The sequence below is a fragment of the Nansenia antarctica genome (genome assembly GCF_963989245.1).
Source record: "Nansenia antarctica genome assembly, chromosome: 3".
Taxonomy (NCBI): domain Eukaryota; kingdom Metazoa; phylum Chordata; class Actinopteri; order Argentiniformes; family Microstomatidae; genus Nansenia; species Nansenia antarctica.
Genome location: NC_137688.1, coordinates 71371911 through 71395256, shown reverse-complemented (window position 1 = coordinate 71395256; position 23346 = coordinate 71371911). Strand labels below are relative to the sequence as shown.

General features: G+C 49.6%; 1 protein-coding gene across 1 annotated transcript in view; it reads left to right on the top strand.

Annotated features, from left to right (window-relative positions):
• plxna3 (plexin A3) overlaps positions 1 to 22786 on the top strand; it is a gene marked incomplete at both ends in the record, with an annotated part of 131111 nt that extends 108325 nt beyond the window's left edge. Inside the window, 11 exon segments of the mRNA XM_080527515.1 lie at positions 3 to 185; positions 1488 to 1554; positions 5755 to 5901; positions 10558 to 10717; positions 12087 to 12190; positions 12498 to 12594; positions 13094 to 13284; positions 15737 to 15906; positions 17799 to 18011; positions 22109 to 22259; positions 22691 to 22786. Coding sequence (XP_080383641.1) covers positions 3 to 185; positions 1488 to 1554; positions 5755 to 5901; positions 10558 to 10717; positions 12087 to 12190; positions 12498 to 12594; positions 13094 to 13284; positions 15737 to 15906; positions 17799 to 18011; positions 22109 to 22259; positions 22691 to 22786 — 1579 coding nt within the window.
• Positions 22787 to 23346: the final 560 nt, after the last annotated feature.

Sequence of the window (23346 nt, the reverse complement as noted above, 5' to 3'; positions counted from 1 at the left end):
TTCATCCACACGCTGGAGGAGCAGCGCAGCTTCAGCATGCGCGACCGCGGCAACGTGGCCTCCCTCCTGATGGGGGCGCTGCAGGGCCGCATGGACTATGCCACCATGGTGCTGAAGCAGCTGCTGGCCGACCTCATAGAGAAGAACCTGGAGAACCGCAACCACCCCAAGCTGCTGCTGCGCAGGTGAGATGAGATGTTCTGGTCTGACCCGACGATGTTCTGACCCTTCTTACCTGCTTCTAGAATGTTCTTCCTCCTTCTTCTGTCTGGCACGACGACTGAGAGGCAGAGAGGAAGGGAGGGAGAGAGAGAGAGAGAGAGAGAGAGAGGGAGGGAGGGAGAGAGAGAGGGAGAGAGGGAGAGACAGAGAGAGAGGGAGGGAGAGACAGAGAGTGAGAGAGAGGGAGAGAGAGAGACAGAGACAGACAGAGAGACAGAGATACAGACAGACAGACAGAGAACTGTCCCTCCTGAGACATCTACTACCCCCCTGTATTGTTTCCCCAATGTCAAAGAAATAGATTCCCTCTTCTATCACGACGACTGCCAATGGCTCCAGGCCTGAGCATAGATTACTGTTCCTGCTACGACTGGAGGATGGATGATTCACTTACTTAGACAAATGCATTAGATGTAAGTCGCTTTGGATAGTAGTAGATAGTAGATGTTTAATACTTCTGAGATGATAGGAGATGTTTAATACTTCTGAGATGATAGGAGATGTTTATACTTCTGAGATGATAGGAGATGTTTATACTTCTGAGATGATAGGAGATGTTTATACTTCTGAGATGATAGGAGATGTTTATACTTCTGAGATGATAGTAGATGTTTATACTTCTGAGATGATAGGAGATGTTTATACTTCTGAGATGATAGGAGATGTTTATACTTCTGAGATGATAGGAGATGTTTATACTTCTGAAATGATAGGAGATGTTTATACTTCTGAGATGATAGGAGATGTTTATACTTCTGAAATGATAGGAGATGTTTATACTTCTGAAATGATAGGAGATGTTTATACTTCTGAGATGATAGGAGATGTTTAATACTTCTGAAGATGACTCAGCATGTTTTTTAATCCCACACATCCAGAGGGATCGCTCTGTAGACCAGATTAAACTCAAATCCGTTTCTGTCAATAATATTTGGCAGAGACTTTCAGCTATGTTTTCTTGATAGCAAAACTATATCTAATATTGCTACCTCCCCCAGCCTCCCCTGGTGTTCTACCTCCCCCAGCCTCCCCTGGTGTCCTTGGGTGTGATCAGATGTGTGACTGTCCCAGGAGACCAGGCCATATGCTCACCACACGTGTGTGCATGCGTGCGCGAATGTGTGTGTGAGAGTGTGTGTGTGTGTGTGTGTGTAGAGGCTGACTAGTGTGTCTTTCCTGCAGGACTGTGTGTGTGTGTGTGTGTGTGTGTGTGTGTGTGTGTGTGTGTGTGTGTGTGTAGTCTGATCAGTGTGTCTCTCCTGCAGGACTGAGTCCGTGGCAGAGAAGATGCTCACCAACTGGTTCACCTTCCTGCTGCACCGCTTCCTCAAGGTGAGTCCTGTGTGTGTGTGTGTGTGTGTGTGTGTGTGTGTGTGTGTGTGTGTCTAGGGAGGAGAGCGGAGGGGAGGGGAGGGGAGGAGAGGAGAGGAGAGGAGAGGAGTGGAGAGGAGAGGAGAGGAGAGGAGAGGAGAGGAGAGGAGAGGAGAGGGGAGGGGAGGAGAGGAGAGGAAAGGGGACAAAACAGAAATGAGACGGAAGGAGATAAACAGAACATAAACAGTAACAATAAGAAGGCTATAGGTGACTGCCGGCCTGTCTAAATAGATGTGTCTTAAGTTGCCGCTTAAAAATTTGTTCTGAGGGCGCGTCTCTCAGGTCAGGGGGGAGGGACGTTCCAGAGTCTCTCAGGTCAGGGGGGAGGGCGTTCCAGAGTCTCCCAGGTCAGGGGGGAGGGCGTTCCAGAGTCTCTCAGGTCAGGGGGGAGGGCGTTCCAGAGTCTCTCAGGTCAGGGGGGAGGAGGGCGTTCCAGAGTCTCTCAGGTCAGGGGGGAGGGCGTTCCAGAGTCTCTCAGGTCAGGGGGGAGGGTGTTCCAGAGTCTCTCAGGTCAGGCGGGGAGGGCGTTCCAAAGCTTTGGGGCCGTCACCTCAAATGCTCTGTCCCCTTTTAATAATAATAATAATAATAATAATAATACATTTTGTTTATGGGCGCCTTTCAAGGCTCTCAAGGACACCTTACAAGACAGTTTAAAACCACATATCAAAACATTAAAATCAACAAAGCAACTGAGATCAAAAACAGCTAAATTAGATATAACAACAAACTAAATACAGGAGATCAAACCAAGTAAGCCATTGTGAAAAGGTGTGTTTATAAGACTGGATTTGAAAGTGGTGAGAGTGTCAATATTGCGAATGTTGGGTGGCAGAGAGTTCCAGAATGTTAGGAGACAGAGAGTTCCAGAATGTTAGGAGACAGAGAGTTCCAGAGTGTTAGGTGGCAGAGAGTTCCAGAGTGTTAGGTGGCAGAGAGTTCCAGAATGTTAGGAGACAGACAGAGAGTTCCAGAATGTTAGGAGACAGACAGAGAGTTCCAGAATGTTAGGAGACAGACAGAGAGTTCCAGAATGTTAGGAGACAGACAGAGAGTTCCAGAATGTTAGGAGACAGACAGACAGAGAGTTCCAGAATGTTAGGAGACAGACAGACAGAGAGTTCCAGAATGTTAGGAGACAGACAGACAGAGAGTTCCAGAATGTTAGGAGACAGACAGAGAGTTCCAGAATGTTAGGAGACAGACAGAGAGTTCCAGAATGTTAGGAGACAGACAGAGAGTTCCAGAAGTCTGGTCCTAGGCGTGACCAGGAGCTCCTGGTCGGAGGCCTTTAGTGAGCGGGTGGATGAGCAGGGCAGCAACAGCAGCGTTCAGGACAACGGTGTTAAGCATCAACAGGCCTGTTGTGTGTTCTGGACAGCGGTGTTAAGCATCAACAGGCCTGTTGTGCGCTCAGGCCTGAAAAAGCCTCTTGGAACGAACGCAGCCTTGGCCCCCGGCCAGGGGTGTTTAAGCTGCACAGGGCAGATGTTAAAGTGTTCTGGCCCCGTCCCACCACGGCCCCAGCCAAACCCTCCCCACCCCTCCCCTCCCAGAGTAATTACCCTGAAATGTTTCCACAAGCTTCAACTTAAACCTCGATTCCCCAATCCGCGTCCAGGTTTTTCATACTCAGAGAAAACCATTAAAGACATTAAAACGGACATTAAAAAAAAGCACAGATATGTAAAAAAGAAACCAACCGTTTTTCTGTCGATCTCAGCGAGCTGCGTGTCTCTCTGGGAGGGAGGTCGGTCTTTAGAAGGTTCTGGTAGTTTCTTCGGTACGAGGCAGCAGTAACAGTAACAGTGTGTAATTCCTCATCAAGTCCCGAGACGTTCTGACAACCCCGAAATCTGCTTAGTCGCTCTGAATCGTGGCGTTTCCGTCGCTGTTTTAGCGAACGTTAATAAATGACACTGCCTGGAGAGAGGCTTGACTCAGCAGAGCTGTCACAGCCAGACCATAATACTCACTACTCTTCTTGGCATCCATTTTGGATTTTTTGGGTTTCGATTTGAATATTAGTCCACTTCCTAAACGGTGGGTTGATTGAGGAGTCGGGAATGCAGAGTCACTCCCTCTCATCTTCCTCCGTCGACTGAAGACCTCCATCTCTTCAGGCTGCACCTTAACTGTCCCTCCTGAAGACCTCCATCTCTTCAGGCTACACCTTAACTGTCCCTCCTGAAGACCTCCATCTCTTCAGGCTACACCTTAACTGTCCCTCCTAAAGACCTCCATCTCTTCAGGCTACACCTTAACTGTCCCTCCTGAAGACCTCCATCTCTTCAGGCTACACCTTAACTGTCCCTCCTGAAGACCTCCATCTCTTCAGGCTACACCTTAACTGTCCCTCCTGAAGACCTCCATCTCTTCAGGCTACACCTTAACTGTCCCTCCTAAAGACCTCCATCTCTTCAGGCTACACCTTAACTGTCCCTCCTAACGACCTCCATCTCTTCAGGCTACACCTTAACTGTCCCTCCTAAAGACCTCCATCTCTTCAGGCTACACCTTAACTGTCCCTCCTAAAGACCTCCATCTCTTCAGACTACACCTTAACTGTCCCTCCCTAAAGACCTCCATCTCTTCAGGCTACACCTTAACTGTCCCTCCTGAAGACCTCCATCTCTTCAGGCTACACCTTAACTGTCCCTCCCTAAAGACCTCCATCTCTTCAGGCTACACCTTAACTGTCCCTCCTAAAGACCTCCATCTCTTCATCTATCTTAACTGTCCCTCCTAAAGACCTCCATCTCTTCATCTATCTTAACTGTCCCTCCTGAAGACCTCCATCTCTTCATCTATCTTAACTGTCCCTCCTAAAGACCTCCATCTCTTCAGACTACACCTTAACTGTCCCTCCTGAAGACCTCTTCTCCTGTAAATAAAGTAAAAAATAAATAAATACACATTTAACATTTTAAACAATCCTAATATAATTCTTCCCTCTTCTAGCATTGTGACTGTCAACTGTCCCTGGTCCTAGCATAGATCATGTTTCATTGACGACTGACGGACAGATGATTCACTTACTTACTTAGACAAGTTGTGAGTCGCTTTGCATAAAGGCGTCTGCTAAATGGCAGGAATGTAAACATGTAAGGTAGATGATTGGCAGGCGGAGAGGGGTGAGGTGATTGGCTGTCGGCCTCTCTGCTGGAGCTGTGCGCGGGTGTCAGGCTGTAATTAATGATGTCACATTAATCGCTTTCTAAGAAGTAAATAACAGTGTTTCCTCTGCCTCACTGTTTAGTCATCAGAGGCCCTAAGTGGCTAATTACTGACTGCAGGCCTCGCTAACGACTCTGAAAAGAGACGCCGCTCTCTCTCTCTCTACCCTCCTCTCTCTCTCTCTCTATCTCTATCTCCCTCTACCCTCCTCTCTCTCTCTCTCCCTCTCTCTACCCTCCTCTCTCTCTCTCCCTCCACCCTCCTCTCTCTCTCTATACCCTCCTCTCTCTCTCTACCCTCCTCTCTCTCTACCCTCCTCTCTCTCTACCCTCCTCTCTCTCTCTCTCCTCTCTCTCTCTCTCTCTCCCCTCTCTCTCTCTCTACCCTCCTCTCTCTCTCTACCCTCCTCTCTCTCTCTCTCTCCCCTCTCTCTCTCTCTCTACCCTCCTCTCTCTCTCTCTCCCCTCTCTCTCTCTCTACCCTCCTCTCTCTCTACCCTCCTCTCTCTCTCTCTCTCTACCCTCCTCTCTCTCTCTCTCTACCCTCCTCTCTCTCCACCCTCCTCTCTCTCTCTCTCTACCCTCCTCTCTCTCTCTCTCTACCCTCCCCTCTCTCTCCCTCTCTCTCTACCCTCCTCTCTCCCTCTCTCTGCCCTCCTCTCTCTCTCTACCCTCCTCTCTCACACTCACACGCTCCCCCCCTCTCTCTCCCTCTCTCTACCCTCCTCTCTCTCTCTACCCTCCTCTCTCACACTCACACGCTCCCCCCCTCTCTCTCTCTCCCACTCTCTCTCCCTCTCTACCCTCCTCTCTCTCCCCCTCTCTCTCTCTCTCTCCCTTTCTACCCTCCTCTCACACTCACACGCTCCCCCCTCTCTCTCTCTACCTCTCTCACTCTCTCCCACTCTCTCTCTCCCTCTGTACCCTCCTCTCTCCTACTCACATGTTCTCTCTCCCCCCTCCCTCTCTCTCACCCCCTCAGGAGTGCGCGGGGGAGCCGCTCTTCATGCTGTACTGTGCCATCAAGCAGCAGATGGAGAAGGGGCCGATAGACGCCATCACAGGGGAGGCGCGCTACTCCCTCAGCGAGGACAAACTCATCAGACAGCAGATCGACTACAAACAGCTGGTGAGAGAGAGAGAGAGAGCACCTCACACACACACACACACACACACACACACAGAGACACACACACACAGAGAGAGAGCACCTCACACACACACGCAGAGAGAGACACACACACACACACAGAGCACCTCACACACCTCTTACACACACACACAGAGAGAGACACAAAGACACACACACACACACACACACACACACACACACAGAGACACACACACACACACACACACACAAAGACACACAGAGACACACACACAGACATTCCCACACACACACACACACTCACATTCCCACACACACAGCCATTCCCACACACACACACACACACACACACACACACACACTAGCTTCCTCCTAGCTTCCCTTCTCTCAACAAATCCTACACACACACACACACACAACACACACCTCTTATACACACACACACACACAAAAACACAACCAGACATTCCCCCCCCCCCCCCCACACACACACACACACACACTCACACACTAGCTTCCTCCTAGCCTCCCGTCTCTCCACAGGGGTGTGAGATCCTACCTGGCAACGCAGATGCACCTGCCATGTTCCTACCTGGCAACGCATACGCACCTGTCATGTTCTAGAGGAAGGGGAGGCGGGGGGGTGTATTAGCGGAGGCTGATGCTGGAACAAAGCCACTCATGTAGGGGCGGGGGAGGGGAGGGGGGAGGAGGCGGGGGGGGGGGGGGGGGAGGAGGGGGGGGGGGGAGGAGGGGGGAGGTAATGACTCAAACTAATCAAGACATTTATCGTCCGGCAGTAAACCAGAACCTTCCCTCAGCACCAGACCAGCCACACACACACACACACACACACACACACACACACTCACACACACACACACACACACACACACACACACACACACACACACACACTCACACACACACACTCACACACACACACACACACAACTACACACACACACACACCCACACACACACTCACACTTACACTCACACACACTCTCACACACACACACACACCGCCTAAGCTCGCTCGCTCTCACACACACACACTCACACACACACACACACACACACACACACACACTCACACACACACACACACACACACACACACACACACACTCACACTCACACACGCACATGCACACACACACACGCACACACACACACACACACACACACACACAACCACGCAGACCATGACCACCATGGTAGCAAATCAATGTTTACTATCTGTCAACATTAGCATCTGTCAACGTTAGCATCGCAAAGCGTAGCATTGTGTTTAACTTTCATGTATTCACAACAGACTTTTAGCTAAACAGAGGAGCGAGATTCAATCACTGATGACCGTGTCCAGTAAACAGTGACACAACGATAACCTCTGAGGTGGGGGAGGAGGGGGGGGGTGGTGGTAGGGGGTGGGGGTAGAGGTGGGGGAGGATAACCTGTTGGTATCATTGTGACTCTGTGTTAGTTGACATTTAATCAGCCATGAGGGTGAAAAATGTTATATCTTTGCACTCGATCAAATTTCAGGACCCTCCTCTCATGACTTTTCCTAGATATGTGCGTTCTACCACCCAGCCTCACCAAATCTCTTCTTTTGTACATGTGGTACACAGAGAAAACCAGCGTCAGAAGACCTGAGAGCTCTATTGGGCTGATATGCTAGCAGAAGACCTTCTTCTTCTTTCGTGTAACGTCAGAGGTCCAACTCGGTGTCGCGTAGCCATGCCCGCATCTCTGGTTCTAGGTCGAAGAGGCTGGCTTCTGAGGGTGGTCTATAAGGGGCAGATGGTGATTATGTGGTCGGCGGTCTGCTCTGGGTCACCGCACTCGCATGCCGCACTGTCCGCCAGGCCCCACGCCTTCATTGATGTTTTAAAGCGACCGACACCAGTTCGTAGACGGTTCAGTGTGGTCCATTGCCGGCGTGGTAGGTCATCTCCTCCAATGGCGCCATCTCCTGGGTCCCAGATGTAGCGGTGGATTCGGGAGGGCCCGGCTGACTCCCACTCCTGCTTCCAAGCTGCTGCAAACCATGCATCTCTGGAGATGTCCTCAGAGGTGGAGTTGAGCATGGCTTGTGCTGCCTTGTTGTAAGGGTGGCGGGTCTTGAGTCGGCTTGGAGGTGCTGGTGTTATGGTGGTGTTGTGCAGGATGTGCCAGTCATGCTTTTGTGCCTTCCTGGCCAGGGCGAGGGTGGCAGCCTCCCGTCAGAGGCCGGCCGGTGCTATTCCCGCGAGGACTGGCAAGAGGGACACAGGGGTAGGCTTCAAGCATCCAGTTATTATTCTCAGGGAGGTATTGATAGCCACGTCGACCTTTCTCGCATGAGGGCTTCTGCTCCAGACTGGGGCGCAGTATTCCGCTGCAGAGAAGACCAGGGCTTGGGTGGATATTCTTAGCGTCTTAGCGGAGGCTCCCCAGGTTGTACCAGCAAGGCGGCGGATCAGCGCGGCCCTGGATGTCACTTTGGCCTTGACTTCTTCCAGGTGTTGCTTGAAGGATAATGTCCGATCCAGGCGCACTCCAAGGTACTTCGGGGCTTGCTGGACCTCCAGACATTTGTTGTCAACACGCACCTCAAGTTCCCTCCTGGCTTCTCTGGTGCTAAGGTGGTATGCCGCTGCGACTGTCTTTCCGACACTGAGTTGTAGACGCCACCTTCGAAGGTATGCTACCAGTGTGCCTATGTCTACGTTAAGACCCTCTTCCATCGCCTTCCACGTTGGTCGGCTCAGCATGATGGCAAGATCGTCTGCGTAGCCATACTTTCTAGATGTTGTATCAGGTAGGTCGTGGATGTAAATGTTGAACAGCATCGGCGAGAGAACAGACCCCTGCGGTACCCCGTTCCTCAGTCTTCTGAGCCTACTGCACTGGCCACTGCTGGTCTGTAAGATGAAGCTGCGGTTGGAAAGTGTCTCCATGATGAACTTCACCATGTGGCGGTCCGGTATTGTCCTCAGCAGCTTCAGGTGAAGTCCCCGGTGCCACACGGTGTCGTATGCAGCAGTCAGATCCAGGTACACTACCCCAGCTTTCTCATTGTCCTGGAAGCTGTCCTCGATGTCCTGACAGAGTAGTGTTACCTGGTCTGCTGTTGATCTTCCACGACGGAAACCAGCTTGTTCCCGTGGGAGCTGTGAGTCCACCACTGGCTCGATGCGGCTATGGATCATCCTCTCCAAGATCTTAAATGGGACACAGAGCAACGAGATTGGTCTGTACGACTTGGGGGCAGAAGACCTGAGAGCTCTATTGTGCTGATATGCTAGCAGAAGACCTGAGAGCTCTATTGGGCTGATATGCTAGCAGAAGACCTGAGAGCTCTATTGGGCTGATATGCTAGCAAAAGACCTGAGAGCTCTATTGGGCTGATATGCTAGCAGAAGACCTGAGAGCTCTATTGGGCTGATATGCTAGCACAAGGTCTGAACATATTCTGGTGCTGTGCCAGTGAGAGCTTTATAAACAAGCAGAAGGATCTAGAATCAGTCTCAGTCTGGTGTGTTCATCATGTGACTGATGGAGCCGTGAAGGAAACGCTTAACACGCGACTGTTAGAGACATATTATCTCTCCATCGCTGACCTCCTCCCCTCCCTTTAACTGGGTCACACACACACACACACACACACACACACACACAGACCTCCCCTCCCTTTAACTTGGTCACACACACACACACACACACACACACACACACACACTCTCACACACACACACACACACACACACACAGACACAGACCTCCCCTGCCTTTAACTGGGCCACACCAGTCCTATAAGTCCGTGTTTGTAGTCAGGTCAATGTCAGTTTTCTATTGACCAGAGGAGCGTCTCTGTGCCGGGGCCAGACCTCTCTGCCCTTCCCTCTGACTGTCTTCAGACAGATGAAATCTTCATTATCGACGGGCAGTTAATGTGGTTGCCCGGGCGACTATTGATAAGCGCTCAGAGTGATGGATGAAGGACAGAACAGGAGGAGATGTTTGCTGTCTGGGTGTAATCTTCTTCTCCTTCTGATCTGGACCACCTGCGCTGCTCTCTGATTTGGCCTTGTCTGACTCTATAGTAGTAGAATAACATTATACATCAACATACACACATAACACAATAACACAATGACAATGATACACTTTTAACACATGATGTTTACTCTACCTCTACATGTGTAAAGTTGACATGTTTACTCTACATGTGTAAAGTTGACATGTTTACCTCTACATGTGTACAGTTGACATGTTTACCTCTACATGTGTACAGTTGACATGTTTACCTCTACATGTGTAAAGTTGACATGTTTACCTCTACATGTGTACAGTTGACATGTTTACCTCTACATGTGTAAAGTTGACATGTTTACCTCTACATCTGTAAAGTTGACATGTTTACCTCTACATGTGTAAAGTTGACATGTTTACTCTACATGTGTAAAGTTGACATGTTTACTCTACATGTGTAAAGTTGACATGTCTACCTCTACATGTGTAAAGTTGACATGATGTGTTCCTGATGACTAGACACTACATCAGCACAGTCACTTTCCAACACCCTTGATACATTTACAAAAACACTATTCACTAACACCTTATTCCACCTATCTTTCTCTCTCTCTCTCCCTCCCCCTCCTCTCCCCCCCCCCCCCCTCCCCCCAGACTCTGATGTGCATCCCCCCGGAGGGCGAGGCAGGGACGGAGGTCCCGGTGAAGGTGCTGAACTGCGACACGGTGACCCAGGTGAAGGACAAGCTGCTGGACGCCGTCTACAAGGGCATCCCCTACTCCCAGAGGACGCAGGCCGACGACATGGACCTGGGTACCTACCCCTAGAACCACCTAGAACCACCTAGAACTACCCCTAGAACCACCTAGAACAGCCTAGAACTACCCATAGAACAGCCTAGACACACCTAGAACAACCTAGACACACCTAGAACCACCTAGAACAGCCTAGAACAGCCTAGAACCACCTAGAATCACCTAGAACAGCCTAGAACCACCTAGACACACTTAGAACAGCCTAGAACCACCTAGAACAGTCTAGAACATCATAGAACAGCCTAGAACTACCCCTAGAACCACCTAGAACAGCCTAAAAAGCATAGAACCACCTAGAACCACCCAGAACCAGCTAGAACCACCTAGAACTACCCCTAAAAACAAACCTACCCCTTGAACTTCTATGTTAGTTCTACAGACATACAGAGACTCACCTCGTGTCCCGTTTGATAAGGACGTTACTAGACGCTTCATTCTGAGGCAGGTTAATCCCTCTGTTGCTAAGACACTGATACCCCTAAGGATCACATCAACATGGAGGGATAACACACAACACCCAACAGAATGGAGGCAGGGTGGACTCATGAGTGTGTGTGTGTGTGTGTGTGTGTGTGTGTGTGTGTGTGTGTGTGTGTGTGTGTGTGTGTGTGTGTGTGTGTGTGTGTGTGTGTGTGTGTGTGTGTGTGTGTGTGTGTGTGTGTGTGTGTGTGTGTGTGTGTGTGTGTGTGTGTGTGTGTGTGTGTGTGTGTGTGTGTGTGTGTGTGTGTGTGTGTGTGTGTGTGTGTGTGTGTGTGTGTGTGTGTGTGTGTGTGTGTGTGTGTGTGTGTGTGTGTGTGTGTGTGTGTGTGTGTGTGTGTGTGTGTGTGTGTGTGTGTGTGTGTGTGTGTGTGTGTGTGTGTGTGTGTGTGTGTGTGTGTGTGTGTGTGTGTGTGTGTGTGTGTGTGTGTGTGTGTGTGTGTGTGTGTGTGTGTGTGTGTGTGTGTGTGTGTGTGTGTGTGTGTGTGTGTGTGTGTGTGTGTGTGTGTGTGTGTGTGTGTGTGTGTGTGTGTGTGTGTGTGTGTGTGTGTGTGTGTGTGTGTGTGTGTGTGTGTGTGTGTGTGTGTGTGTGTGTGTGTGTGTGTGTGTGTGTGTGTGTGTGTGTGTGTGTGTGTGTGTGTGTGTGTGTGTGTGTGTGTGTGTGTGTGTGTGTGTGTGTGTGTGTGTGTGTGTGTGTGTGTGTGTGTGTGTGTGTGTGTGTGTGTGTGTGTGTGTGTGTGTGTGTGTGTGTGTGTGTGTGTGTGTGTGTGTGTGTGTGTGTGTGTGTGTGTGTGTGTGTGTGTGTGTGTGTGTGTGTGTGTGTGTGTGTGTGTGTGTGTGTGTGTGTGTGTGTGTGTGTGTGTGTGTGTGTGTGTGTGTGTGTGTAACAGAGTGGAGGCAGGGCAGGCTGACCAGGATCGTGCTGCAGGACGAGGACGTCACCACCAAGATAGAGAGTGACTGGAAGAGACTCAACACACTGGCCCACTACCAGGTACACACACACACACACACACTCACACACACACACTGGCCCACTACCAGGTACACGCACACACACTCACACACACTGGCCCACTAGAAGAATATTGCAGGGGATTTTGGCAAAAAAATTTGGCCCGCTACCCACACGTTTAGCTGTGTTGCTCATTCAATAAATGCATGATCCTTACAAGTTGTACCTCGTTGTAAAGGTGACTAATCAGGCTTTCCAACGATATAAAATTAAAGGGGAGGAATAATCAACTCAAATAACTGACTGATGTATTGATTGATTGCTTGATTGTTTGTTTGATTGACAGGTGACAGACGGGTCCCTGGTGGCGCTGGTCCAGAAGCAGGTGTCGGCCTACAACATCGCCAACAGCTTCACCTTCACACGCTCCCTCAGCCGCTACGGTAGGTAACCAGGCCAACCCAGGCTAACCCAGGCCAACCCAGACCAACCCAGACCAACCCAGGCCAACCCAGACCAACCCAGACCAAACCCAGACCAACCCAGACCAACCCAGGGCAACCCAGACGCAACCCAGGCCAAACCAGACCAACCCAGACCAACTCAGACCAACCCAGACCAACCCAGACGCAACCCAGGCCAAACCAGACCAACCCAGACCAACCCAGACCAACCCAGACCAACCCAGACCAACCCAGGCCAACCCAGGCCAAACCAGTCCAACCCAGACCAAACCCAATTTAAAAGAGATAAGAAATAAAAATCTTCCTTCTTCTAGCACGACAACTACCAATAGCCAAAGATGACTTTTTCCTGCTGTGACTGTTGATTCGATGATTCACTTACTAATGTGTGTGTGTGTGTGTGTGTGTGTGTGTGTGTGTGTGTGTGTGTCTGTGTGTCTGCGTGCGTCTGTGTGTGTGTGTGTGTGTGTGTGTGCAGAGAGCCTGCTGAGGACGTCCTCCAGCCCAGACAGCCTGCGGTCGCGCGCCCCCATGATCACGCCGGACCAGGAGAGCGGCACCAAGCTGTGGCACCTGGTCAAGAACCACGAGCACTCGGACCAGCGGGAGGGGGACCGCGGCAGCAAGATGGTGTCTGAGATCTACCTGACCCGCCTGCTGGCCACCAAGGTAGAGGAAGCCACTTCCTGTTTATGACCTCTCCACTTCCTGTTTATGACCTCTCCACTTCCTGTTTATGACCTCTCCACTTCCTGTTTGTCCTCTTCACTTCCTGTTTACTTCCTGTTCACTTCCTGTTTATGACCTCTCCACTTCCTGTTTATGACCTCTCCACTTCCTGTTTACTTCCTGTTTATGTGCTCTTCACTTCCTGTTTACTTCCTGTTTATGTCCTCTTCACTTCCTGTTTACTTCCTGTTCACTTCCTGTTTATGTCCTCTCCACTTCCTGCTTATGACCTCTCCACTTCCTGTTTATGACCTCTCCACTTCCTGTTTGTCCTCTTTACTTCCTCTTTACTTCCTGTTTATGTGCTCTTCACGTCCTGTTTATGTCCTCTCCACTTCCTGTTTACTTCCTCGTCGCTTCCTGTTTACTTAATATTTACCTCTCTTTTATCCAAACGGGTTGAGATTATTTCTACTGTGTTGTTAATCTTGTACTACTTGCGTTGAGAGGTGTCTTTGGCAAGAGATACCTCATCAGAATATCTTCACCTGTAGTAATTTACATAACTAATAACTAATACTAGAATATTATCCCGTATCCGTCCCCCATAGTGGTAGTCTAGAGGTTAGAGAGGCCGGCTGGCAATCGGAAGGTTTCTGGTTCGATCCCCTCCCTCAGGAGGGAGCTGCATATGAGCTGGTGACTGGAGGGTTGCTGGCATCACATCTAAAGTGCCTACTACCATTGCCGTTGTGCCCTTGAGCAAGGCACTTAACCCCTAATTGCTCCAGGGGCGCTGACTATGGCTGACCCTGTGCCTAGAGCTAAACATATGTGTGGTGGCCTGGGAAAACCCGTCGGATGTCGCTGGCGTTCGTTCGTGGCAAAGAGCAAATATAGATGGAAATCGCGATTTTGGCGATTTTGATATTATGTGGTATTCTAGTACTTTGAACTCCATACTACATTATGGTGAATAAACATTTTAAGAAAACAAAAGAGAAAGTACTTATTTTGCTGTTTTTGTGGCGGGTAGTTTGCTAGCGAAACAACGTCACGTTGAACGTGTCTCATTCTCAGTTAAGCAACGCACGCACACATGAGCGAAAGGAGAGACGATACTTCCACCTGTGTTATTGCCAGTTTACTGATGCTCACAATAAGCATAAAGTAATAAAATCTTAACTAGAAGACACACAAATGGATCTGTCCCTCGCATACCGACGAGGCGAGCAGACTACCACCGCATCACAAGCAGACAAACGAGACCGGCCGATCTGCATAGGCTCCTCCCCCGACCCGGAGGAGAAAGGGGAGGATTTCTCCCCTTTCACTTTTTTTGACATGCTACATTAAAATGCTCATAACTTTTTAAAATAAAGGGCTATCTCAGTCATTCAACCAGTTATGAATAGCTGAGAACTTCTAATTTATGGAAATATAAAAAAATGAAAATGTCAAAATGCCACCATGTGAAGGGTTTTCCCAGGCCACCACACATATGTTACGTTGTAACTCTGCAATGACAACAAGGTTGAATCTAATGTGATCAAATGGCTGCTGGTCGGAGCATGACCTCTGACCTCTGGTGACGTCAGGTGACCTGGTCCTCTCTCTCTTCACTCACCACGCCCCCTCAGGGTCACCTGTATCACCTGTAGCCCCCGGTGTTGCAGACTGTGTTCTAACCAGCCCTCCTCGTTCTCCACCACGGTTCAGCCTCATCGTTACCATGGATACATCCATTTATCTTGTCAATGTTATTATTATTACATCGTTCTGTGACCTCACCACTGGTTGCCTTGGTAACGTTCAGTTTAATTTGCCCAAACAGACCCAGCGTTTTGTGTGTTTGTACGCAGTTAAAAAGACGACCCAGTGTTCAACACTGTGGGTAAACAAACTAACTCAATCTAATAAAACATAACGATGGTTAGAAAATAAAATGTATTAATAATTCATAATAATAGTTCCTAATAATTAATCTGATAGTGTATTAAACCCGTTTTTTTTGTTGTGTATGAATCTTACTTACTTACTTACGCCTATCGCTCCTTTTGGAGGAGCATAGGCCGTCGACAACAGTTCGCCAGGGTCCTCTGTCCTGTGCTTTGCTTTCCAGCTGTTTCCATGTTAGTCCACTCTGTGTGATGTCTTGTGTATTGTGTATGAATCGGTTGGATGTTATTGGTTCTGAAGCCTCTGGTCACCATCATGTTATTGGTTCTGACTCCTCTGGTCTTCATCATGTTATTGGTTCTGAACCCTCTGGTCTTCATCATGTTATTGGTTCTGACTCCTCTGGTCTTCATCATGTTATTGGTTCTGACTCCTCTGGTCTTCATCATGTTATTGGTTCTGACTCCTCTGGTCTTCATCATGTTATTGGTTCTGAACCCTCTGGTCTTCATCATGTTATTGGTTCTGAACCCCTCTGGTGTTGCGTCTCTAGGGGACGCTCCAGAAGTTCGTGGACGACCTGTTTGAGACGGTGTTCAGCACGGCGCACCGCGGCAGCGCGCTCCCGCTGGCCATCAAGTACATGTTCGACTTCCTGGATGAGCAGGCCGATCGCCGGCAGATCACCGACCCCGACGTACGCCACACCTGGAAGAGCAACTGGTGAGGCCCCGCATCACTTCCTGTCTGACTGTATCCTCCTCTCCTCTCCTGGTCTCCCCCTCCCTCCCCTGGTCTCTCCTCTCCTCCCCTGCTCTCCCCCTCCCTCCCCTGGTCTCCCTCTCCCTCCCCTGGCCCCGACACCTCTCTCCCCTCCTCCCCCTCCCTCCCCTGGTCTCCCCACCTCTCTCCCCTCCTCTCCCTGACTCCCCTGGTCTCCCCTCGTCCTCCCACCTCTAGTCCCCTCCTCCTCCCTCCCCTGGTCTCCCCACCTCTCTCCCCTCCTCCCCCTCCCTCCCCTGGCCTCCTCTTCCTCCTCCCCCTCCTCCTCCTCCTCCCCCTCCCTCCCCTGGTCTCCCCCCCTCCCCCCCTGTCCTGATGCAGATGTAGGTCTTCTGAGGTGGTTGGTTCGGTCCAAGCATCCACACGTTGCCGTAGCGATGGTGATGGTGGAGCGTGTTGCCGTAGCGATGGTGATGGTGGAGCGTGTTGCCGTAGCGATGGTGATGGTGGAGCGTGTTGCCGTGGCGATGGTGATGGTGCTTCACAGAGAGAGAGGCACCAGCAGCTCATAAACCCTCCGCCTCTATAATCACCGCTTCAGCAGGGCCGTAATGACCTGCATTATCTCCTGTTCTCCATTTCCTCTCCCTCTCTCCCTTCTCCTCCCTCTCTCTCCCTTCTCCTCTCTCTCTCTCTCTCCCTTCTCCTCTCTCTCTCCCTTCTCCTCTCTCTCCCTTCCCCTCTCTCTCTCTCCCTTCCCCTCTCTCTCTCTCTCCCTTCTCCTCCCTCTCTCTCCCTTCTCCTCCCTTTCTCCCTTCTCCTCTCTCTCTCTCTCTCCCTTCCAATCTCTCTCTCTCCCTTTTCCTCCCTCTCTCCCTTCTCCTCTCTCTCTCCCTTCCCCTCTCTCCCTTCTCCTCTCTCTCTCCCTTCCCCTCTCTCTCTCTCCCTTCTCCTCTCTCTCTCCCTTCTCCTCTCTCTCTCTCCCTTCTCCTCTCTCTCTCTCCCTTCCCCTCTCTCTCTCCCTTCTCCTCTCTCTCTCCCTTCTCCTCTCTCTGTCTCCCTTCTCCTCTCTCTCTCCCTTCTCCTCTCTCTCTCCCTTCGCCTCTCTCTCTCCCTTCTCCCTTCCCCTCTCTCTTTCCCTTCTCCTCCCTCTCTCCCTTCTCCTCTCTCTCTCTCCCTTCTCCTCTCTCTCTCCCTTCTCCTCTCTCTTTCCCTTCCCCTCTCTCTTTCCCTTCTCCTCTCTCTCTCCCTTCCCCTCTCTCTCTCTCCCTTCTCCTCTCTCTGTCTCCCTTCTCCTCTCTCTGTCTCCCTTCTCCTCTCTCTCTCCCTTTCCTCTCTCTCTCTCCCTTCTCCTCTCTCTCCATTCTCCTCTCTCTCTCCCTTCTCCTCTCTCTCTCCCTTCTCCTCCCTCTCTCCCTTCTCCTCTCTCTCCCTCTCTTTCCTTCCTCTCTCTCCGTAGACAGCGGCAGGTGTCAGATCAGGTCTTCACAGTCAGGTGTTCTGTTATAAATGACTCAGTCAGGTGTTCTGTTATAAATGACTCAGAACAGTCAGGTGTTCTGTTATAAATGACTCAGAACAGTCAGGTGTTCTGTTATAAATTACTCAGATCAGGTGTTCACAGTCAGGTGTTCTGTTATAAATGACTCAGAAGAGGAGCTGCATAGATTGAATTCAGAAGTATCGTAAATGTAAGATGAATTCATAATGGTGTGTCACTGTTACTTTACTCTCTCTCTCCTTCCCTCTCCCCCCCTCCCTCCCTCCTCTCCCCTCTCCTTCTCCCTCGCTCCCTCCCCTCCCTCTCTCCCCCTACCTCTCTCTCCTCCCCCCCCCCTCCTCCCTCCCTCCCTCCTCCCCCCCCCTCCTCCCTCCTTCCCTCTCTCCACCAGCCTTCCACTGCGGTTCTGGGTAAACGTGATCAAGAACCCTCAGTTCGTGTTCGACATCCACAAGAGCAGCATCACCGACGCCTGTCTGTCTGTGGTGGCCCAGACCTTCATGGACTCCTGCTCCACCTCGGAACACCGCCTGGGCAAGGACTCCCCCTCCAACAAGCTGCTCTACGCCAAGGACATCCCCAACTACAAGAGCTGGGTGGAGAGGTGAGGGAGGGAGGGAGAGAGGGAGGGAGGGAGGGAGGGAGGGGGGGGGGCCAGGGGAGAGGGAGAGGGAGGGAGGGAGTGGGAGGAGGTAGGAGGGGTGCTCTACGCCAAGGACATCCCCAACTACAAGAGCTGGGTGGAGAGGTGAGGGAGGGGAGGGGAGGGAGAGGGAGGGGAGGGAGGGAGGGTGGGAGAGGGAGAGGGAGTGGGAGTGGGAGTGGGAGGAGGTAGGAGGGGTGCTCTACGCCAAGGACATCCCCAACTACAAGAGCTGGGTGGAGAGGTGAGGGAGGGGAGGGGAGGGGAAGGGAGGGAGGGTGGGAGGAGGTAGGAAGGGTGCTCTCAGGGATTAAAGTTCTCCGTCGCTACGACGGATTTCCGTCAATTTATTCCAAGTTGCGACGGATTTATTCCAAGTTGTGACGGATTTTACCTGGTGTAATATGATTTGTAGAGGCATACAATCTATTTTGATGTTGGTATTAGGTATATAAATGATATATAATAGCCTATATAGCCTACATATAGGCCTTTATTGGCTACAACTATGCGACAGTAACAGAGCGGGGGTGCATTGACGCTGAACCCCTCATAGTGATAAGTAGGTGGACAATGTGTGGTGCTGAAATAGCCGACATGCGGTGTGTGGTTTGAAAAAAGTAACGCCAGCTCAGTAAATCATTCAAACTTAATGTTTACTTATAGGCTATGTGAATGTGACTGCACCACGCCTATATGCTCCTGAAACGACAGAGCAAACACGCTACATTACTATGGATAATAATTACAATGAGCCATTCATTAAAAATAGCAAAAATAATATTAGGCTATTAAATCTCACTTAATGAGAAAACTGGCATCTCCCATCGGTCACTATTTGTTGGCTATCTGGTGATATGGACGTCTTTGCGTGTCTAGAAAAGAGCTATAAGTCTAATGTATTATTATTATTTATTATTATGGACGTCACTTTAATCCGGCAGTTCTCAAGGTTTTTATGCACCAATCGATTCCTCTAGCGCGTCTTTATCGCATTCATTGACGAAAAGGACGACTCGCATGTATAGGTGGAAGGGAACATTCATTGTGAGCACGTAAAATGTGAGTCTCTCACAACGGCTTTGCATTGATGAAACCAGGTAGGATGAACGTATAGTTCGCTGTCCATTCCTCTTTAAATGCCCTGTTTTCACCGTCAACTTTCCTCTTTAGACCTTTGGAGAGTGACATTATGTTTCTCTTGCTAGCTAGCAGGTTAAATGTTTAGCTAACTTCACCCGGCACGCAAACAACCAATCCAATAATAATGTGACCATGTAAGTCTGGGAGAAGCGGGGAATAATTATCAGAATAAAAGTATGTTAAATAATTATTAGAATAAGTTAGGCTGCGCTACATCGTCAGTCCACACATTTATTATTCAAAACTATGGAAAAGGGTGAACACAAACTCGCTAGTCAAGCCAAAATACTGCAGCGAAATGGATTGGACTGCTACCTAGTTAACTAGAACACTACTTTACATTGTTACCTAGTTAACTACAACACTACTTTACATTGTTACCTAGTTAACTAGAACACTACTTTACATTGTTACCTAGTTAACTACAACACTACTTCAGTGTTTCCTCCAGGAGTTTTCACATTAGTGGCGGAGCGGTTATCGTTCGGATAAAACGCGCACTGGCGCTCAAAACAAAGACGTGGTTTCACCAAAAACTAGTATAGAGGGTGGCAACAATTATAATTTCTTAAATAGCGGTTAAGTCATTAAAGCCGAGCAGGTGATTTTATATAGAAGGTGATCAAATACCAACATATCCTACAGCTGCAGCGGAACATGCGGAACGCGCATTACACACACACACACACAGAAAGATCAATACGAAGTAGGCCTACGTGAGAGTACACGCACAGAACCGGCTAACGTTACTCATTTACTGTTTACACAAGTAAAATCACAGTGGGACAGTCAGATGGAGCATTCGGTAAACAACAACAGCAAGGTAATGCTATCAGTTGAGTTAAAGAAAACCAACTCTTACCTCTGAGGACACCAACATGAGCCCTGTTTACCCGTACCTCCGCCGTTCTGTTCGTGGTGATTTTAGAAGCAATAGATTATTTTTGCCCCGCGCATATTGCTATGAATAGTTCGATCTCCACACATGAGTCGGCTATGTTGTCATTTAGCCAGCTCTCAGAGAAGCACATCAGGCTGCACTCCCGATACACTGAATGATGCATCACGAGTGCCTCCAACTCGTCACATTTGTTGGGTAAGGAGTTAACATTTCCCATTACGATTGATGGTAGAAACGGCTTGTATCTCCACCGCCTCCTCGATTTAGCTTTTAGCTTCGCTCCAGCTTTGCACCCCCGGTATTTCTTCTGTAGTTCCTTCGGTAATGAGTGTTTGAAACCCTCATGTTTTGCAGTCTCTCTTAGTGCAAAGAGGGCACTTCTGGTATAAACAACTCTGGCTGAGGTTGTAACATTAGACATTATACAACAAAAAAACGACAAAGATTAAAAACAGAGCAGCGAGACCTGCTGCCGCTCAGAATGGCGCAACGTGCCGACGTCAGCTACCACCGCATTTAATTGACCATGAACATCAGAGACATACATTACGAATGTTCATTTAAAATACTCTATACTGAGCACTGGTATAAGAACATGAACCAGAGAACAGCAGTAAATGCAATAACCCACAGTCGTCGCTGATGATGTTCCGTTTTCGATTAGGATACGGGATTAAAGGCACCGGCGACGGGCTAAGAGAGAGAGAGGAGAGGGATTTCCTGAAATCCAAATGTCCCGCTAAATTCGGACCAATCACAAAACTGTTTTGAAAGCGCGTCGCCTCGCGCCGGGCGCCTGTTGAGAGTCTCGATTGCAGTGCGAACACAAACGACGAGGTTAATTGCAACATTGTAACATATTGTAAATAACTACAGCTAAATCGTAACGAAATGTTGGTCTGGAAGCGGCCTAAATCTAGCTTCAATCTGCTTTTTTTCTGTTCTCCGGTCATAATAACTCGCTGCCTTTCTGCGCAGCCTGAATCAAAGTGGACAGTCTGAATCATTTGGTGGCGGAGGAAATTCTTTGGTGGCGGCCCGCCACGAATAAATGCATATAGAGGAAACACTGGACTTTACATTGTTACCTAGTTAACTACAACACTACTTTACATTGTTACCTAGTTAACTAGAACACTACTTTACATTGTTAGCAGGCTCACAAAACAAGCCGTGTTAGTTGACTAGCGATGTGTCACTGATTTTCTACAACGCGGAAATGTGTTCACATTTTTCGAAAGAAAAGTCAAAGCATTTGAACGTAGAACGGAAAATCGCACGCGCGCTTTGCGCACGGAAAGCCACCGGCCCCGATTTGGCCTGAATTTTTTTTTCCGTCAGGAGATATTTTTTTGCTTTAATCCCTGTGCTCTACGCCAAGGACATCCCCAACTACAAGAGCTGGGTGGAGAGGTGAGGGAGGGGAGGGGAGGGGGAGGGAGAGGGAGGAGGGAGGAAGAGAGGAGGGAGGGAGAGGGAGGGATGGAGGGAGGGGAGGAGATGAGAGGACATCATGGACACAGAGGACACATGAATCTAACTGACATTAGATTCATGTGAGCTTGAAGTGAGGAGGATTTCACTCTGAGATGTCATTTCCTGACCTCTTCCAGAAGGAACACTAGAACAGCCATGAGTAGTCATTTGAAAGAACATTTTATATCTTTGCACTCGATCACATTTCAGGACCCTCCTTTCATGACTTTTCCTAGATATGTGCGTTCTACCACCCAGTATCCTTACATTTTCTAAATCACATCAGGATAAGCTAGTATGAAGCTATTTTCCAGTGTTTCTGTGTAGGAGGCAGGCTAATTTACAAGACGGCCAACTAGTGGCCGTTGTGTGTAAATAGCAGCTTCCCATTGTAAAGACTATGGTCATTTGACCCCCGAGGCGGCTCTTATAGTAGGTAAAAAAGGCACAGCTGTTCTATAAGAAGGTTTCTGCCAGTAGAGAGAGACACTGAGCATGTTTCCCTCCCTTCCCCCCTACTCCCCCCTCCTCCCCCCAGGTACTACAGAGACATCAGTAAGATGCCGAGCATCAGCGACCAGGACATGGACGCCTACCTGGTGGAGCAGTCTCGTCTCCACGGTAACGAGTTCAACACCCTCAGCGCGCTCAGCGAGCTCTACTTCTACATCAACAAGTACAAGGAAGAGGTACGCACCGCTCACTTCCTGTTTACTTACTGTTTACTTACTGTGTACTTCCTGTTTACTTCCTGTTTACTGTATACTTCCTGTTTACTTACTGTTTACTTACCGTGTACTTCCTGTTTATTTACTGTGTACTTCCTGTTTACTTACCGTGTACTTCCTGTTTACTTCCTGTTTACTTACCGTGTACTTCCTGTTTACTTACCGTGTACTTCCTGTTTACTTACCGTGTACTTGCTGTTTATTTACTGTGTACTTCTTTACTGTGTAAAACTCCTATTCCAAGCACACACAAGGTTTTTTGGTGGACAGTATTTGACTCCTGTGCTCTCTCTCCCCCTCCCTCTTTCTCTCCCTCCCTCCCTCTTCCCCTCCCCTCCCCCCCTCTCTCCCCCCTCCTTCCCTCCCTCCCCTCCCTCCCTCCCTCCCCCTAGATCCTGACAGCGCTGGACAGGGACGGGTACTGCCGTAAACACAAACTGCGACACAAACTGGAACAAGCCATTAACCTGATGTCAGGAAGCAGCTGAGGAGCGCAGACTCGCCAGGGGAAGGGGGGGAGGGCGGGAGGGAGGGTGGGAGGGGCGGGGGGGGTCCGGGGGTATCAGGGGAGGGTGGGTGTGTGTGGGAGGGGAGGGGGAGGGGGGGGGTTGGTTTGGTTGGACTGGTGAACGGACCTGTGTTGGACCAGAACACACTGTAACCACAGCTTGTGCTGAGAGAAGCAGAGAGACATGAGACACTGGACAATCACCGCCCAGAACCACAGCACAGCACAACATGAGACCCGGCAGAACCACAGAACACCCAGGCCCCACCCTGGGCCCCCGGCCCGGCCCTCGCGCCCTCACACCCTCACACACCTCTCTACCTGCCATGAAGCCAGGGGGCGCTCTGCTAGAGTCTACGCTTGTTTTAGTCTTCTTCTTCTTCTTCTTCTTCTTCTTCTTCTACTTCTTCTTCTTCTTCTACTTCTTCTTCTTCTACTTCTTCTTCTTCTTCTTCTTCTTCTTCTATTTCTTTGACTTTTACTTCTATTTCTTCTATTTCTTCTTCTTCTTCTTCTTCTTCTTCTACCCTTCCTCTACTT